Genomic DNA, 19,350 nt, shown 5'->3' with positions numbered 1-19,350 from the left:
CAAAATTGTAATAATTCACGAAAAATAATTGTTTTATGGTCTTAATTGAAGGTTAGGCATAAGGATAGCAGTGTGGTTAAGGTTAGGTTTTATATCAGATTCTAAAATGATAAAACGGTAGAAATGGGCGGGGTTTGTGATTTTGTGGCTGTAGTAACTAGTGACGACCAGCATGCGGAGCTGGGTTTATCATAGACCAACAAGTATACGCACACCAACAGCAGTGTTCTTGGATATTGGACCATTGGCTTTTATACTTGTCGAATTCTCAGCGCAGCTCAAGCAATTTCTCCAACTGTCAACACCTTCAAATGAACATTGGACGTGTACCCGAGACGCGTTGGTTGGGAATTGTGGGGAGGTGCGTGTTCGGGCAGTAGTAGGCAGTGGGCTCCCTGCGGCGGCAGGGTAGCCTAGTGGTTAGAGCGTTGGACTAGTAACCGGAAGGTTGCAAATTCATATCCCCGAGCTGACAAAGTACAAATCTGTCGTTCTGCCCCTGAACAGGCAGTTAACCCACTGTTCCTAGACCGACAATGAAAATAATAAATTGTTCTTAACTGACTTGCCTAGTTAAATAAAGTAGTGAGTGCCCTGCGGATTGTGGTCTCAGAGTTCGAATTGCTAACTGGTTGTGCATAACTACAACCAGTTAGCAAGTCAGAAATGTCAGTCTCCTAGTTCCGACTGGTATTTCAACGCAGTATGTGGCAATGGGACGCCGGGCTATCGCGTCTGTGGACTATGTATGAGTGTGCTTAAAATATCAGGCATGCGCAGCAGTGAGCCACTGATCGTAATACGCTCTGATAGGAAAATTGTACCAATTTCCCACCAGCCTTTGTTGTTGTCTAGCAAACAACTGTTTTTGTAGTCCACTGTCACGTAATTGTTTGAAATTTAGTTGAGGTTCTTGTTTAATTGTAGGCGAATATTTGTATTATATGCGATATGACGTCTGCTCTCTAAGGTCAACTTGAAGAATGTTGGACAACCTTTTACAACAGACATGCAGTCGGTTAGTAGCCATTTTCTATGTCATAACTGTGTTTGTAGTTCTCCTACAGTACACTATGAAAACTATGGTTATTAGATTAACAGGTGAATAAAAAAAGACTTCACCGCTTCATAGCGCATCAGTAGTTGGCTGGATGCAAACTCATAAAGGCACACAGGATTTATTTCAAACCTTTCAGGACTTTAACCCCGCAGAGTAAAAACATTCGTTGGAGAAGTTCTGTTAGGCAATCATAATAAAACACTGCTATTTGCCCATATTCTATGTAAATGCCCTTAAGAAAAAATATTGCAGTCAGAATGCGGTATAACTGCAGTATCCTGCAATTACTGCATCCCAAATACCACAGGCGACAGGTTACTGAAGCTTCAAAGGGGTGATAATATTTTTCAACTTGCTCTATTTCACTTCAAAATCCCAAGCAGTGTTGGATACATTTAATCCAGATAAATCAAAATGTTGATTAAAAAAGGTTGAATGTTTAACACTTGAGTCAAGTGGAGTGGTTAGTGTATGTACAAATAACCCATTGTCATTTAATTGACATTAACCAATCAACGTATCCTTAAACTTTAGCCCCATGTTATATATATATATATATATAAATGTAACCTTTTAACTAGGCAAGTCAATAAAGAACAAATTCTTATTTACAATGATGGTCTACCAAGAGGCAAAAGGCCTGATGCAGCGACGTGGCTGGGATCAAAAATAAACACGTAGGACTGGAACACTGCAATGCTGTTTCAGTTCTCCCCCCGCACCCTCCCCTGTCCCGGACGACGCTGGACCAATTGTGAGCCACCTCATGGGTCTCCCGGTCGCGCTGCGACACTTGCACTGCTATTTTGATATGGATTTTGCATTTAATCATACTCCCCTTCCTGTATCACCTACATGTGCTTTAACAAGGTAAACAGTGCCTTCGTAAACTAGTCAGACCCCTTGACTTTCCACATTTTGTTAGGTTACAACCTTGTTCTAAAATGGATTAAATTGAGGCCAATGAGTTCAATCTTGGTTTCATCAAATCAGATAATCTTGTTACTCATGGTCAGAGTCTTTAGGTGCCTTTCTGGCTAATTCCAAGCGGGCTGTCATGTGCCTTTTCCTGAAGAGTGGCTTCTGTCTGGCCAGTCTACCATAAAGGCCTGATTGGTGGAGTGCTGCCTTCTCCCATCTCCACATAGGAACTCCAGAGCTCTGTCAGAGTGACCATCGGGTTCTTGGTTACCTCCCTGACCAAGGCCCTTCTCCCCCAATTGCTTAGTTTGGCTGGGTGGCCAGGTCTAGGAAGAGTCTTGGTGGTTCAAAACTTCTTCCAAAGAATGATAGAGGCCACTGTGTTTTTGGGACCTTCAATGCTGCAGAAATGTTTTGGTACCCTTTCCCAGTTCTGTGCCTCGACACAATCCTGTCTCGGAGCTCTACTGACTATTCCCTTGACTTGTTTTTTTCTCTGACATGCACTTGTGGGACCTTTTATATAGACAGGTGTGTGCCTTTCCAAATCATGTCCAATCAAGTTCTAGAAACATCTCAAGGAGGATCAATGGAAACAGGATGCACCTGAGCTCAATTTCAAGTCTCATAGCAAAGGGTCTGAATACTTATGAGTTATTGTGAGTAGATTGCTGAGGAAATTATTTTGTTTAATCCATTTTAGAATAAAGCTGTAACATAACAAAATGTATAAAAAGTCAAGGGGTCTGAATACTTTCCAAAGGCACTGTATACACAGTATAACGCAGTACAAGTATTACAACTTTCCCTTATGACGTTTTTCTCCCAGCAGAATCATCCTATGATGAAGAGTATGACAGTCGTGGTGGTGGGTGGAGGTGTGGTTGGCTTCTCCACAGCTGTGTGCATTGCTGAGGCCCTCCCCTACTGCTCTGTGACCCTCATAGCTGACAGGTTTACCCCAGACACCACCAGCGACGTGGCTGCTGGGATCCTGATTTGCTCACCGTTCCCAGGTGAGGCATGGGCATCTCTTTATCCAGTGAATTACGTTCATTAACAGTCATAATTTTTTTCCCTTCCTCCCTCCGTCCCTCTCCCCCCCTTTCTCTCTCCCTTCCTCTCCCTCCATTCCTCCCTCCCTCTCCCTCCCTCCCTCCCTCCCTTTCTCCCTTCCTCCATTAATTCCTCTCCCTCCATTCCTCCCTCCAATTCCCCTCCATCCATCCATTCCCCTCTCCCTCCATCCATTCCCCTCTCCCTCCATCCATTCCTCTCCCTCCCTCCCCCTCCATCCATGCCTCTCCCTCCCTCCCCTCCATCCATGCCTCTCCCTCCATCCATTCCTCTCCTTCCCTCCATTCCTCTCCCTCCATCCATTCCTCTCCCTCCATCCATTCCTCTCCTTCCCTCCATTCCTCTCCTTCCCTCCATTCCTCACCCTCCATCCATTCCTCTCCCTCCATCCATTCCTCTCCCTCCATCCATTCCTCTCCTTCCCTCCCTCCATCCATTCCTCTCCTTCCCTCCCTCCATCCATTCCTCTCCTTCCCTCCCTCCATCCATTCCTCTCCTTCCCTCCCTCCATCCATGCCTCTCCTTCCCTCCATTCCTCTCCCTCCATCCATTCCTCTCCTTCCATTCCTCCCCTTCCATTCCTCACCCTCCCATTCCTCACCCTCCCATTCCTCACCCTCCCATTCCTCACCCTCCCATTCCTCACCCTCCCTCCATTCCTCACCCTCCCTCCATTCCTCACCTTCCCTCCATTCCTCTCCTTCCCTCCATTCCTCTCCTTCCCTCCATTCCTCCCCTTCCATTCCTCACCCTCCATCCGTTCCTCCCCGCTCTCCCTCCATTCCTCTCGCCCCCATTCTTCTTCTCGGACCCGCCCCTCCCTCTCGCTCCCCCCCGCTTCCCCATTCCTCTCGCCCCCCCATTCCTCTCGCCCCCCCATTCCCCTCTCCCTCCCCCACATTCCCCTCTCCCTCCCCCTTACATTCCCCTCTCCCTCCCCCCTTACATTCCCCTCCCCCCCTTACATTCCCTCTCCCCCCTTACATTCCCCTCTCCCTCCCCCTTACATTCCCCTCTCCCTCCCCCCTTACATTCCCTCTCCCCCCCCCATTCCCCTCTCCCTCCCCCCTTACATTCCCCTCTCCCTCCCCCTTACATTCCCCTCTCCCTCCCCCCTTACATTCCCCTCCCCTCCCCCCTTACATTCCCCTCTCCCTCCCCCCCCTTACATTCCCCTCTCCCTCCCCCCTTACATTCCCCTCTCCCTCCCCCCCATTCCCCTCTCCCTCCCCCTTACATTCCCCTCTCCCTCCCCCCTTACATTCCCCTCTCCCTCCCCCCTTACATTCCCCTCCCCCCCCTTACATTCCCCTCTCCCTCCCCCCCCTTACATTCCCCTCTCCCTCCCCCCCCTTACATTCCCCTCTCCCTCCCCCTTACATTCCCCTCTCCCCCCCCTTACATTCCCCTCTCCTGCCCTACATCCCACTTTCCCCCCAGATATCCCTCTGGAACAGCAGCAGAGGTGGTTCAAGGAGACGATCGATCACCTGCTGGCTATTGCCCAATCAGAACAGGCATCAGAGGCTGGGGTGTTGCTCAGCTCAGGGTAAGGATCCTCAACCATAAAGGAATGGATGCTGTATAGTGCACTATTTTTGACCGGAGCCAGAAGAGAAGTGCACTATAGGGAATAGGGTGCCATATGAAACACAAGTTACAGCCAGTTCAATAGTTCTCTGACATTTATTCATAAGTTCTACTGGTTGAAAATGCTCACCACTGTGAAGGGGTTTGGTTATAACTGGTATTGATAATATATTTTTTAGATGGCAAATACACAAGGAGCTCCCTGTGGATAAGGTGCCATTCTGGTCTGCATTTGTGCTGGGTTTCCGAATCATGACAGACCGTGAACTGAAACGGTTTCCTGATCACAAGTTTGGCCAGGCGTTCACCACAGTGAAATGTGAATGTTCCAACTACCTGCCATGGATGGAGAAGAGGTCAATGCTTGTTTTTACTTCTATACTAGTCATGTGTTAATCTATTAACGGTTTTACTGTATCAGAAACATTAACAGCTACTCTATGTACTTCCTGAATTAAAATATAGATGGCTTTTGCTTTTTTTCTGTTTCAAATCTTTTATGACTGACTTTAAAAAGTGTTGTTTTAGGTTTAGAAAAGCAGGAGGCCAGGTTGTGAAGCAGAAAGTTAACGACCTCCAGGAACTAAGCAGCCAGGGATACGACGTCATCGTCAACTGCTCCGGTCTGGGCGCCAAGTCTCTAGTAGGGGACTCTCAGGTCTACCCTGTCAGGGGGCAGGTCCTCAAAGTGTGTATACACACACACACAGCTTGTAAATAAGCATTTCATTGTGCTGTATATGACCATAAACATCCATATGATTTGAAGGTCCAGGCCCCTTGGCTCCAACACTTCATCCGGGATGGGGAAGGGCAGTCATATATCTACCCAGGGATGCACAGCGTGACAGTGGGCGGCACCAGGCAAGTCAAGTTTATTAGAAAACAGAATTGCGTCATGAAATAAGATGCTCTTTACCTGAGGAATACTCTGGAAAAACACATTACATAATGATAATGTAGAAAGTGGGATGCACAAATTACCACAAAACATCACATGTTCACTACAAGTTCAGTCTGTATGCTCTGTAGAAGAGAGACTTATCTTTTTGTGCGGCTGATTGGCTCTGTAGGCAGGTGGACGACTGGCGCCTGGAGGTTGACCCAGAGGACAGCCAGGACATCCTGGAGCGCTGTAGCAGCCTGGAGCCGTCCCTGAGCAGGGCCAGGGTCCTGGGGGAGTCTGTGGGGCTGAGACCCAGTAGGAAGAACGTCCGGGTGGAGAGAGAGATGGTCCTCCTGGGGAGCCGACAGGTACCGGTGGTGCATAACTACGGCCATGGGGGCTGGGGGGTCAGTCTGAGCTGGGGTACAGCCCTGGAAGCACTGGGGCTGGTCAGGAAGTGTCTCCATGAGAGGCCCCCCAGGGCCAGGCTGTGAACACTACGCAGATACTCTGCCATAGAAATAATTTCTGAATAACTTTGATATAATTACTTGATCTGCACTGTTTTTTCACACAATTAGTGATACCTGCTGCCATTGCACAGTAATGAAATTAAAGAAAGCAATGCGATTTTGCTCACTTGATATGATGCAAATAATTTCATGAAATCTCCACAGTGAAAAGTTATTTGAATTGTCATCTGAATGTTATGGAAGATACCAAGATGAATGACATTGACTTTTCCGTTTTAGAAAAAGTGGCAAAACCCCCGAGAGAAGGATATTCCAGACAAGAAATTGTTAATGGCTGAGGTAGAATAGTTAAAGTTACAGGGACTTGACATTTCACTAAATATTGTCTTATGTTCAGATTTAATCAATTCTAACTTTACAGAAAAATAAAAATCAAAGACCTTGTTTTTTTGTATTGCTTTAATGACACTCAAATCTTAATAAAACAAATTCTGTCGTCCTCAGTCACAGTATTTCATATACAGTATTAACATAACTTACTGTTGGCAATGTTCATACTAGTTTAGAATCAAACAGGGTTAAAGGTGAAATATGATAGGAAACCCAGTAAGCCTCAGTAAGATCTATTTTTGTCAGTCATCAGTCTGTGAACCTCCAGCTGTGGTCGTCAACACATCTGGTACTTCTTAGTACTACCATAGTACTGTGTATGTGGTGAGAGCCCATTTATCTTGTCAGATATCTCCAGTCTTTCCTCCAGGATGGATCCCGACCTGACAGGTGTAGTTTTCCTTCCCACAGCAGACTGAGTCCTGTCGGCTTCAGACTAAGGAGGAGTGTCTGCACGGTCAGTCTGAGGTGCAGGGCTGGGTTGCTGCTTGTGTCATAACGATATACATTCTCCAAAGAGGTGCTGTCTAAAGACTAGTGTTCAGAGGCACGATCCTAGTCACTTGTCATTGCTGGGGGGTGATGATACACATGGGTTTGGGTTTGACAGGGAAGGCTTGGCAAAACAATGCTTGGGCCTACATCCCCGCGATGGAGGGGATATTAAGGTGTGTTAACCTGGGAACTTCTATGTTCAACTAACATACAAGACAGAACACTACAAGGTGTGTTGAGCAGTGGTTGTGAGGGTGGGTAGGGTCCTTCTGAGTGTCGAGAGAGAGCCTCTTGTGTAGGTTCTCCCTGCACCCCGGCCTTGGACATGGTGGTAGGAGCTGGCTCTAGGTCTTCCAGGGTGTGTTCAGTGGTGTGGAGGCTCAGGTCTGAGTGGAGCTCCCCCAGGGAGAGGCAAGGCCGCAGCAGCCCCAGGGCTGTGGGACTAGGCCTACCTCCCAGCCACAGCTCCTCACAGCTCCAGCTCCTCAGCAGCAGCGTGGCTATATGGGTGTCTCTGTGATGGCTCTGGCCCCGCTCTGGTCTCAGGTTGTAGCTGGTCATGGGGACTATTAGAGATGGTAAGGTAGAGGCCTGGTTCTCTGATCTGGTCTGTAGGGTGATTTTGCTGGGGTGAGTCAGGGGGAGGTTGAAGGGGAGGCTGGGGTTCTCTGGTGAAGGGAGGTGACTGGACTCACAACCTGACGAGGACCTGCTCACGGAAGATGTCTTCTTGCCCCTCCCTCCTGAAACAAACAGGCATTGTTAATGGATTAATATGCCGGCCTTTTCAGAGGAGCTGAAATACATGGATGGAAACAGAACTGTAAAAAAAAAAAAAACATTTCTTGTATTGTGAAAGCTGACAGGAATATGAAGCATAATGTCCAGTAGAGGGAAATAAACAGGCAGACCGGTCTAGTAAACCACAGAGTAGTTTATTCCATTCTCGGGCTCTCACTATGCCAGTGGCACACTTTAGAACTGTTCAAAGACCGGTTATGTCCCAAATGGCGCCCCATTCCCCAATGTAGTAATCGCACCATGTAGTGCACTATTGGTCTTGATTAAAAGCAGTGTACTACATATGGAATAGGGTTCCATTTGGGACAGACAGATATACCAGTATAACTCCTAGCATCAGAAGAGCTATGGGAAGATCGCCCTGAGCTGTATGTAACACTGATTTTAAGGTATCGTCAGCTATAACACACAGCTTATCTTATAAACATTAGTCTTTTTTTCCCCAGTCACAACTATGTATTTTGATGTGCCCACAATTATTGTACAAAAATGTTGCGGCACCATTTTAACCAGTAAATATTTTTTATTTTTTTTACCCCTTTGTCTCCCCAATTTCGTGATATGCAATTGGTAGTTAGTCTTGTCCCATCGTTGTAACTTCCCGTACAGACTCGGGAGAGGCAAAGGTTGAAAGCCTTGTGTCCTCCGAAACACGACCCTGCCAAGTCGCACTGCTCGCTTAACCCGGAAGCCAGCTGCACCAATGTGTCGGAGGAAACACTGTCCAACTGGCGACCGTGTCAGCGTGCATGCGCCCACAGGAGTCGCGGCCAGCTGCGACACAGCCCGGGATCTTTAATTGAACCATTTACTAACTCTGAATCTTGCATTAAGCATGTCTGTCTTTATGCACATCATATTGTTCTACATTACATGATTCTGAACTAGAAAAATATACACACAAAAGCAGCACATCTTGAGAAATATACAGGTGTGGAAAGTCCTCGTCATAAACCCTCCACCAGGGCTGATGACATCCACAACAGCCTTCATATATCATCACTGTAATTTTAAAGACTAAAACCAAAGCAAATAACCACAATAAGAAAAGGTACAGTTATCAAATAAAGCTTCCATAGTAAATATATATAAGTAGTACTGAAGTCTTTTTTTTTTTTACTACAGCAGTCATCATTTTCAGCCAATGCAAAGACAGATCTATTCCTGTGTAGGTCCAGAAGCAGCTCTACAGAACACATTGTACAGGTCTCTGGAGATAGTGGAGTGAGTGAGTGTAGGAGCATGAGAGTTAGCTCTCCTCTCCCTTCTACACAGGCAGAGCTAGATCGATACCCTCATCAGTTCTACTCTGTTCTGGTTGAATGAAAAAAGAGCCAGAAGAACAGGGCCCGTATTAAAAAATAGTCTCAGAATAGAAGTGCTGATCTAGGATCTGGTCCTCCCTGCTGTGTATTAAATCGGATCTAAATGTCAAAACTGATCCAATATCAGCAGTCCTACCCAGAGACACTGAATACAGGCCCAGATGACTAAAGATGCCGGCAGATGGAGGGCAGTAGAGTATAGAGTTGATGAGAAGAGCACTGTCTGATGATAAGAGAGTCCTTTACTCCCACGGTGCAGAGAAACAAAAGAAAGTCACATTGGAAAAAAATGAGCTATAGCCAAGTCTCTCTCAGGGGCCTTAGAACTCAGTTTGGAATGCTCAAGCTATGCGTGAAGAATGGAGCCCATGGCATCCCTTAGAGGATGAAGAGGTTGTAGAAGACTCATGGCAGCCCTTAGAGGATGAAGAGGCTGGAGAAGACTCATGGCAGCAAGAAGTGGATGAAGATGGGAAAGAGGAGAGTCAGAGTCGAGTCAGGCTGCCGTTACCATTCTCCAGGTTCTCATTGCTCTCATAACAGCCAGAGTCTCGTGGGAAGTCCCCCAGTAGGCCGCTACGGTCCAGTAACAGCTTCTCCTGAGAACCCTGGTCGCTGCTACCTGTAGGATACAACACCCCCAGCAGAGGGACATCCGTCATACAACAAATTGTGTTTGTGGGGGTGTGTGGGGGCATGTGTGGGGGTGTGTGTACTAACCATCGTACTCCTGAATTAGCTCCACAGCGGTGAGCAGCACAGCTCTGTGTTGAGGGTCTCTGATGTTGAGCTCATCTAGATCTTCCTCTTCTAGAAGCTTCAAGGTGTCCAGGTCCTCATAGCCGTTAAACAGGAAGGTAGGCAGGTGCTCCTGGGGGAGTGGTGAGAAGGACAGAGGGGTGACAGGGTAGGCTTTGGTCACGTAGCCAACTTAAAAACTTAAAATAAACATCAAAAGGAGGAGGATCTTAACAGCATTCAAGTGTGAACGTCTGTATACACATAGTCTAGTGCAAGTCGTCACTGTGAGTTAGTCTAGACCAGTGGTTCCCAAACTTTTTATAGTCCCGTACCTCTTCAAACATTCAACCTCTAGCTGCGTACCCCCTCTAGCACCAGGGTCAGCGCACTCTCAAATGTTGTTTTTTTGCCATCATTGTAAGCCCGCCACACACACACACTATACGAAACATTTATTAAACATAAGAATGAGAGTGAGTTTGTCACTTCCCACGAGCCGGGTTGTGACAAAGAACTCTTATAGGACCAGGGCACAAATGATAACAATCAATAATTTTGCTCTTTATTTAACCATCTTTTATCAAAAACTGTGAATAACTTACCACAGGTTAATGAGAAGGGTGTGCTTGAAAGGATGCACATAACGCTGCAATGTTGGGTTGTATTGGAGAGTCTCAATTAATTTTCCGTACCTAGTCTGTGCCTGTATTTAGTTTCATGCTAGTGAGGGCTGAGAATCCACTCTCACATAGGTATGTGGTTGCGAAGGGCATCAGTGTGTTAACAGCGCGATTTGCCAAGGCAGGATACTCTGAGCGCAGCCCAATCCAGAGATCTGGCAGTGGCTTCTGATTAAATTACATTTTCACAGAACCGCTTGTTGCAATTTTTATGAGGCTCTCTTGTTCAGATATCGGTAAGTGGACTGGAGGCAGGGCATGAAAGGGATAACGAATCCAGTGGTTTGTGTCATCCGTTTCAGGAAAGTACCTGCGTAATTGTGTACCCAACTCACTCAGGTGCTTGGCTATATCACATTTGACATTGTCCGTAAGCTTGAGTTCATTTGCACACAAATAAATCATATAAATGATGGAAAGACCTGTGTGTTGTCCTTGTTAATGCAGACAGAAAAGAGCTCCAACTTCTTAATCATAGCCTCAATTTTGTCCCGCACATTGAATATAGTTGGAGAGTCCCTGTAATCCTAGATTCAGATCATTCAGGCGAGAAAAAACATTACCTAGACAGGCCAGTTGTGTTAGAAACTCGTCATCATGCAAGAGGTCAGAGAAGTGAAAAACATCACCCAGACAGGCCAGTTGTGTTAGAAACTCGTCATCATGCAAGAGGTCAGACAAGTAAAAAACATCACCCAGACAGGCCAGTTGTGTTAGAAACTCGTCATCATGCAAGAGGTCAGACAAGTAAAAAACATCACCCAGACAGGCCAGTTGTGTTAGAAACTCGTCATCATGCAAGCGGTCAGAGAAGTGAAAATTATGGTCAGTAAAGGAAAAACTTTAAACTCGTCTCTCAATTTAAAAAAAAAAGTGTCAATACTTTGCCAATGATAACCTGCACACTTCTGTATGTTGTGAAAGCATTACATGTCGCTGCCCATATCATTACATAGTGCAGAAAATACACGAGAGTTCAGGGGCCTTGCTTTAACAAAGTTAACCATTTTCACTGTAGTGTCAAAAGTCTTTCAAACTGTCAGGCATTCCCTTGGCAGCAAGAGCCTCTCGGTGGATGCTGCAGTGACCCAAGTGGCGTCGGGAGCAACTGCTTGCATGCACATTACCACTCCACTATGTCTCCCTGTCATGGCTTTTGCGCCATCAGTATAGATACCAACATGAGCAGCAGCTACGTTTGGCTACATGCAGACCGTTAGTGGAATTCCCATGAGAGAGTAACGGTTGATGTGATTGGATGTTAATTATTTGACTAGGCTACCTGTTTTGACATTGTGTTGTAATTTAGCTGAACACTAGATGGTTTAATTTTATTTTTTTTCAGCAGTGAAACGAGGCTATATATTATTTATAAAAATGAAGAGTGAATTACATTTTTATTTGGCATCCCCCCGACGGCATTGACTAGTTCTAGTCATGACTATGAGTTAGTCTAGTTCTAGTCATGACTATGAGTTAGTCTAGTAGAAGTAAAGCCATTACTTTGAGGTTGATGCGCGCCAGGAGTTCCTCTACAGAGGTGGGTTTGGGCTGCCCTCCCTTCCTCCTACGTCGGGGGTGTTTAGGTTGGTCTTCCTCCTCAGCCAGAACGTCCACGTAGATGAACTTAAACGTCCCCACCTTATTGTTCAGCAGGCCCATCCACGTCCCCATTGGAGGCTTGCTGATGATGTCAATGACATCACCTCTCTGCAAATCAGGAACAGTCACTGTGATTCATTCGTTTGGATAATGTGTGTGTACGTGCATGCGTACGTGCATTTTACCTTCAGTTTGAGAGAGTCAGTGTCGTAGGGGCTGGGGGTGGAGTCTGTGTGCACCATGGCTTGACCACAGAAGGGTCCTCTGTAGGGAGGCTCATCCTCCTCTCCATCCTCAGACTTCACACTCCCTCTGTTGCTGTTAGAGGAGTCGGTGGTGCCCACCGTATGACCACCTGTAAACAATAAGAAATGAGAGGAGCCATTCAAATGATCTCTAAACCACATTGAGATCTATAGTAAATGAACATGCGGTTGGTAGGGGGCTAGAGTTTTCTGTTCTGCCTGCTGGTCACTGTAAATAACAGTTTCACTTTGGAATATAAGACAAATGTGGACAACACAGACCCCCCCCACACACACACACACACACACAGTACTTACTTATGGAGCTCTGTCCACTGAGGGAGCTCCTCAGGCTCTCCACTGACCCTCCAGCCTTCAGCTTGGGTTTCTCCAGAGAGTCGCTGTCTGTGAGGCTGTGGGGGGACTGGGGCCCTCTGGAAATAGCATCTGGGCTTGACTGGAGGGGGTACAGAGACATGGTTATTACATGTTTACAAAATATTTAGTCCAGCTTAATCTCTTGATTATCATCATGAACCAAGTCCAATGAATTGCCACCAGGGACACTAGCTAGAGAGTAGGTACGGTTTGACCACTGGAGCATTTAGCATACATAGATAATTGAATTGCATGGAGTCTGACATACCTGCTCCGGGAGAGAGCAGTGGTATCTCTTGGAGATGTGCTTTCTCATGGTCTCTTTTACCGACTTCACTTTCTTGCCCAAAGAGATTTGAGGGTTTGTCGGTGGAGACTTGACTACATCTTTCACACTGGCATCCCCATCTTTAATCTAAAGTTAGTATGCAGTGTGGGGAGACAGAAAAGCTCCATGAAACGAAGGTACTGAAAAACAAAAAAAATACCAATTCAATGAATCAAATGAATATTAACCTACTTACAGTGAGGTCAGGGTCACTGTTGACCATGTGCAGGGACCGGTTGGTCAGATCAAATCCTCCAAAGCTACAGGTTCTCTGTGAAACAAAGGATGAAATCAATAAAATCACCTTATAAATGTCACTTTCAAATGATAGACATATTGACAGGTTCATCAATAATAACATATAGGACTTTGTGGTTCTGTGTGAAGACAGTTTTGGACTGAGGGAACATCCAACCGCTCCTAGCCTGGTCCCAGATGCTAACTCAATTGCTGTCATTGTTGAGCCAAACATTAATATCAATAAGGAGTTGGCAAGGGAGCAGAACTAGACTAGTACCCAGGCTAGACTGGCCATGACTAAAGCTATAGACTACACAGTCCACACACAAAGGCTTGCGTCCCAAATGGCACCCTATTCCCTATATCGTGCACTACTATTGCCGGTCGCCATTTCCAAAGCAGCCAAAGACTACTCACGCCATGGTAGCTGAGTGGGCTGAGTACTCTCCTGATCTCACCATCCGTGACCGACCGGGCCATCCTAGGTCCATCCCCTCTACCACCAACCTCTATCTCTGACATGGAGGAACCAGTACCGCCGGCCCCCGTCGCTCTCCCCTCTCCCCTCACCGTGTCCGGGTGGCTCCCTGGGCTACAGGCCGGGCTGGAGCTCCTGGGGCTGGATCCTCCTATACCGGGTACAGGGAGAGAACATGCACAACTCTTATCATCTTGCTTATACAAATGTAGTGTGCTAAAAATAGATCACATCAAAAAAGAAAATGAAAAAAACATCCAGCACTGGGATATAAGTAGCAATTAAAAGCTTAGTTTTAATAATCTCATAGCAACACCACGTCTGAAGAAAAACAATCATTTTCCTGAAGAAAAATTGTGTGACTTGCTTCTTCACCTGTCTTACTGAAGGCCCTGAAGAGCTGCTGGCTGGTGATGGAGACTGTATCCAGACTGTGGGTGTGTGTGGCACTGCTGCAAGCGTCCAAGGAGGAGGAGGAGGATGGGGAGGTGGTCAGGTTGTCGGAGTCTTGAAGGTCATAGGTCAGCTGGTTGTGCAGGGAGGAGGCCAGGGAGTCAACGTGGTGACACCCCCCAGACATAGGCTGTTTCTTCTGAACCCCAGAGTACAGGGGCAGAGAGGACATGGTATCACCCAGGATAGGCCCGTCCATGCTCAGAGATTCTGGGAGAGACAGGGGGGGTGGCAGGAGTAGTAAGGACAGGTTTGTGGCAGAGTCAGGGAATGTCAAGACAATGCGATGTGTAATGGATGACAACTCAACTTGTATTAGAAGTAGGTATTTTATTTTTCTCACCAAGTGACTAACAAAACAGTCTGTAGTTTATACCAAACAATGTAAAGGCATCACATCTACGCCCTAATGGGACTTGTCCCATCTAATTTGAGATTCTTTATGTAATAAATAGCACTGTAGTTTAATAAATGAAACACTACTGCAGTGACCAGTCTCACCCTCAGACCCAGGGTTCTTGGACTCGTCGATCCTGATGAGTTTCTTGCGCACCCTGCGACTGGAGGTGACCAGCTTATGGAGCCGTCTGAATGTCCCAGACTCCTCCTGTTCACCATCTGACTGCTCACACAACTGCTGAAGAAGAGAGACGAACCAGGTTAGAAGGCCAGCAGTGGGGAAGGAGAGGAGACCCAGTTAGAGGTAGAGGGGGCGGGGACCCAGTTAGAGGTGGAGGGGGCGAATGATAATAGTAGTCAGTAGTTCTCAAGCCTTGAATTCTGTGAAAATAATGTTTATTTGGCTTGCTTATAAAGTTTGTATAAGTACAATATTTCACCCTTTCTGGGAAATGCACAATAAAATGTTTTATTTAACTAGGCAAGTCAGTTAAGAACACATTCTTAATTACAATGACGGCCTAGGAACAGGGGGGTTAACTGCCTTGTTCAGGGGCAGAACGACCTTGTCAGCTCAGGGATTCGATCTAGCAACCTTTTGGTTACTGGCCCAATGCTCTAACCACTAGGCAAACCTACCCTTACTATTATTGTTGAGGTAGAGACCACATGTAGCATATGAGCTCAATATAAGTACTGATGGGTCAAACCGGAGTGTAGACTTGCAGTCGATGTAAAGGCACAGGTCAGGTACGGATCAGGCACGGGTCAGTCGATGTAAAGGCACTGGTCAGGTACGGGTCAGGCGATGTAAAGGCACTGGTCAGGCACGGGTCAGTCGATGTAAAGGCACGGGTCAGGCACGGGTCAGTCGATGTAAAGGCACTGGTCAGGCACGGGTCAGTCGATGGGCACGGGTCAGTCGATGTAAAGGCACGGGTCAGTCGATGTAAAGGCACGGGTCAGTCGATGTAAAGGCACGGGTCAAAGGCACGGGTCAGTCGATGTAAAGGCACGGGTCAGTCGATGTAAAGGCACGGGTCAGGCACGGGTCAGGCACGGGTCAGTCGATTTAAAGGCACGGGTCAGTCGATGTAAAGGCACGGGTCAGTCGATGTAAAGGCACGGGTCAGGCACGGGTCAGTCGATGTAAAGGCACGGGTCAGTCGATGTAAAAGCACGGGTCAGTCGATGTAAAGGACGGGGGTCAGTCGATGTAAAGGTACGGGTCAGTCGATGTAAAGGCACGGGTCAGTCAGATGTAAAGGCACGGGGTCAGGCACGGGTCAGTCGATGTAAAGGCACGGGTCAGGTACGGTTCAGTCGATTAAAAGGCACGGGTCAGTCGATGTAAAGGCACGGGTCAGTCGATGTAAAGGCACGGGTCAGGCACGGGTCAGTCGATGTAAAGGCACGGGTCAGTCGATGTAAAGGCATGGGTCAGGCACGGGTCAGTCAATGTAAATGCATGGGTCAGGTACGGGTCAGGCACGGGTCAGGTATGGGTCAGGCATGTAAAGGGGGTCAGTCTATGAAAAGGCACGGGTCAGTCAGTCGATGTAAAGGCACGGTCAGGATGTATGTAAAGGCATGGGTCAGCAGTCTGTAAAGGCACGGGTCAGGTATGGGTCAGGCACGGGTCAGTCGTAAAGGCACGGGTCAGGCACGGGTCAGTCGATGTAAAGGCACGGGTGGGTCAGGCAGGGTATGGGTCAGGCACGGGTCAGTCTATGAAAAGGCACGGGTCAGTCGATGTAAAGGCACTGGTCAGGTATGGGTCAGGCACGGGTCAGTCGATGTAAAGGCACGGGTCAGGTATGGGTCAGGCACGGGTCAGTCTATGAAAAGGCATGGGTCAGGTCAGGTGGGTCAGGCACGGGTCAGTCTATGAAAAGGCACGGGTCAGTCGATGTAAAGGCACTGGTCAGGTATGGGTCAGGCACGGGTCAGTCGATGTAAAGGCACGGGTCAGGTATGGGTCAGGCACGGGGGTCAGTCGATGTAAAGGCACGGGTCAGTCGATGTAAAGGCATGGGTCAGGTACGGGTCAGGCACGGGTCAGTCGATGTAAAGGTACGGGTCAGGCACGGGTCAGTCAATGTAAAGGCACGGGTCAGGTATGGGTCAGGCACGGGTCAGGCACGGGTCGTCGATGTAAAGGCACGGGTGAGGCACGGGTCAGTCGATGTAAAGGCACGGGTCAGGTATGGGTCAGGCACGGGTCAGTCTATGAAAAGGCACGGGTCAGTCGATGTAAAGGCACTGGTCAGGTACGGGTCAGGCACGGGTTAGTCGATGTAAAGGCATGGGTCAGGTACGGGTCAGTCGATGTAAAGGCACGGGTCAGGCACGGGTCAGTCGATGTAAAGGCACGGGTCAGGTATGGGTCAGGCACGGGTCAGTCTATGAAAAGGCACGGGTCAGTCGATGTAAAGGCACTGGTCAGGTACGGGTCAGGCACGGGTTAGTCGATGTAAAGGCATGGGTCAGGTACGGGTCAGTTGATGTAAAGGCACGGGTCAGGCACGGGTCAGTCGATGTAAAGGCACTGGTCAGGTACGGGTCAGTCGATGTAAAGGCACGGGTCAGTCGATGTAAAGGCACGGGTCAGTCGATGTAAAGGCACGGGTCAGTCGATGTAAAGGCACGGTTCAGGCACGGGTCAGTCGATGTAAAGGCACGGGTCAGGCACTGACTAACAGTTGTGCGCCAGAAAACGAAAGGTTTGCAAACTGGAATTTCCCATTAAATGAATAGATGTCAGAGTAGGCCACAGCAGACAGAACTTATTTGGTCTCATATTTAGGGTCTGTAGCATTGGTCAGAAAAAAACACATTTGCTCACAGTGGATCAACAGTTTATGTACTACACCACAGCTATAAGATCAGAAGCTTTTCCACATCTGTCTTTTTACATGCTCATGATGACATGTGCTAAAGCTAGCCATAGTTACAGAGAAATAAACCATATGTAAAAGCTAAAGCTAGCCATAGTTATTGAGAAATAAACCATATGTGAAAGCTACAATAGTGAACCAGAGGAGAAATAGAAACCATAGCTATGATTTCTTAAAATATAGCCAAGCAGACATCTGACCACGAGCACTCATCTTGTAATCTTGTCACAGCAGAGCGAGACTCTGGGTCTTGGTGAGCTGTGAGCACTTAATGTCCACCTCATTCACTGGTTTTATACTGGCTACATCATAGTATGCATAGCATCTTGAACCATTAAATATGATGCCTATTCTGCATAAGAGGTACAGCAACGTCTTGAGCATGCAGGTTTCGTCTTGGTAAAAAGAAACGAGAGTTAAGATTCTAATGATTATGAGAGTAATTATTTACAGCACTATAGTTGTGTAGTGCTGTTGTTCTTGAGTGTGTGCAAAGAAAGGGAATTGCGCACAATATAGTCTTAAGTAATCACTGGAAGATTATGTTGACGTTAGAAGCCGCAGATACACGGAGCCAAGAACTAGCAGGAAAATAACTGATGCCGTCAGGAACATCTGCATCAATTTCAAAATATCAATTCATAGCTCCTAAACACTGTTTTTTGGAGAGCATGTGGTCAAAAAGAAGGGTAACAGTGGGAGGATGGATAGAACGACTGGAGAAATGATGAGAGAGAAACCGAATGAGGCCATCCAGACTACATCTGAAATATGTTGGCTGGACCGGAACCCCCTAATCACTGCAACCCCCTAATCGCAACCATGCAGAAAAGAGCTGTGGCCGGCATAATGCAGCACAATAGGGGTTAGCAGGCGCTTTGACTGGGATGAATAGCGGTCTGCCTGGATGGCATGCCTGTTGGGAGAGGGTCTGGAGAGGGGGAGTAGGTTACAGGGGCCCGGTTCATGGAGAGAGTGAGAGGGAGAGAGGGGAGAAGGCGGGTGAGAGAGGGGAGAAGGAGGGTGAGAGGGAGGGAAGGAGGGTGAGAGGGAGGGAGCGAGGGGGGGAGGGGTGGGAGGGTGAGAGGGAGGGAGGGTGGGTGGGGGGTGAGAGGGAGGGACGGAGGGTGAGAGGGAAGGAGGGTGGGCGGGGGGTGAGAGGGAGGGACGGAGGGTGAGAGGGAGGGACGGAGGACGGAGATTCTCATACTATACATATCATAAACCAAAGAATAGAGAGCGACACTTGTATCAACACTTACATTGCTGGTGGAGGACTCATTCAAGGTCGGACTGGGAGCATCAGACCATTCTGTAAGATCAGTGCTGCAGGTCTGTCTGCTCTGGGTCTCAAACTCCTTCAGCTGTGAGGAGGAGAGGAAAGGAGAGAGCAGGAGAGGGGAGAGGAAAGGAGAGAGGAGGAAAGGAGAGAGGAGGAAAGGAGAGAGGAGGAAAGGAAAGGAGAGAGGAGGAGAGAGGAAGAGAAAGAAGAGGAAAGGAGAAAGGGGAGAGTTATATTTTTTGGGGGGCGCGGTACCTCATTTAAACCCCTGCTGTACCTCGTTTAACCCCCTGCAGTACCTCGTTTAAGGCCTCGTGGCCTTTGTTTCTCTCCCCACTCCCACTACCTCGTTTAACCCCCTGCAGTACTACTTTGAGAACCCCTGCTATATAGTATAGAGTATGACATACGGTTATCAATGATTTGTGACACCGTGATGGATGTTCCATGACGCCTTTATATGGATGCTCCAATGACGCCTTTATATGGATGCTCCAATGACGCCTTTATATGGATGCTCCAATGACGCCTTTTTGGATGCTCCAATGACGCCTTTTTGGATGCTCCAATGACGCCTTTTGGATGCTCCAATGACGCCTTTTGGATGCT

General features: G+C 47.6%; 2 protein-coding genes across 13 annotated transcripts in view; one reads left to right on the top strand and one right to left on the bottom strand.

Moving 5' to 3' along the window:
* The first annotated feature begins 189 nt into the window (after nt 1–189).
* ddo (D-aspartate oxidase) lies at nt 190–6,451 on the top strand. 5 transcript variants are annotated; one of them, XM_024430496.2, is made up of 7 exons: nt 190–361; nt 2,814–2,997; nt 4,499–4,607; nt 4,828–5,004; nt 5,177–5,336; nt 5,418–5,512; nt 5,722–6,451. In XM_024430496.2, exons 2-7 carry the CDS (start codon nt 2,823–2,825, stop codon nt 6,026–6,028), a joined length of 1,023 nt encoding a protein of 340 aa, XP_024286264.1. In that variant the 5' UTR covers nt 190–361; nt 2,814–2,822; the 3' UTR covers nt 6,029–6,451. The 5 variants fall into 5 exon arrangements, with proteins under 5 accessions (XP_024286264.1, XP_024286268.1, XP_024286269.1 ...); XM_024430500.2 differs by lacking the exon at nt 190–361 and adding an exon at nt 572–1,018 and having other exon boundaries at nt 2,811–2,997; XM_024430501.1 differs by lacking the exon at nt 190–361 and adding an exon at nt 573–1,018.
* A 24-nt stretch (nt 6,452–6,475) lies between these two features.
* Nucleotides 6,476–19,350, bottom strand: part of LOC112256916 (SAM and SH3 domain-containing protein 1) — a 96,162-nt gene continuing 83,287 nt past the window's right edge. For 3 of the 8 annotated variants that reach the window (XM_024430487.2, XM_024430490.2, XM_024430492.2), the window contains 12 exons: nt 18,722–18,823; nt 14,665–14,800; nt 14,086–14,373; nt 13,650–13,861; nt 13,189–13,263; nt 12,933–13,079; nt 12,605–12,743; nt 12,227–12,396; nt 11,943–12,149; nt 9,739–9,889; nt 9,530–9,640; nt 6,508–7,635 (listed from right to left, as the gene is read on the bottom strand). In XM_024430487.2, the coding sequence (XP_024286255.1) occupies nt 7,061–7,635; nt 9,530–9,640; nt 9,739–9,889; nt 11,943–12,149; nt 12,227–12,396; nt 12,605–12,743; nt 12,933–13,079; nt 13,189–13,263; nt 13,650–13,861; nt 14,086–14,373; nt 14,665–14,800; nt 18,722–18,823 (2,313 nt within the window). In that variant the 3' untranslated portion in view covers nt 6,508–7,060. Of the gene's footprint in view, nt 7,636–9,529; nt 9,641–9,738; nt 9,890–11,942; nt 12,150–12,226; nt 12,397–12,604; nt 12,744–12,932; nt 13,080–13,188; nt 13,264–13,649; nt 13,862–14,085; nt 14,374–14,664; nt 14,801–18,721; nt 18,824–19,350 lie in introns of all 8 variants that reach the window. The other 5 variants (XM_024430493.2, XM_024430494.2, XM_024430489.2 and 2 more) reach the window with 5 other exon arrangements.

Source organism: Oncorhynchus tshawytscha, linkage group LG08 (genome assembly GCF_018296145.1).
Source record: "Oncorhynchus tshawytscha isolate Ot180627B linkage group LG08, Otsh_v2.0, whole genome shotgun sequence".
In the NCBI taxonomy this organism is placed as follows: Eukaryota; Metazoa; Chordata; class Actinopteri; order Salmoniformes; family Salmonidae; genus Oncorhynchus; species Oncorhynchus tshawytscha.
The sequence above is the reverse complement of the archived record's forward strand: the minus strand, read 5'-3'. Positions and strand labels throughout refer to the sequence as shown.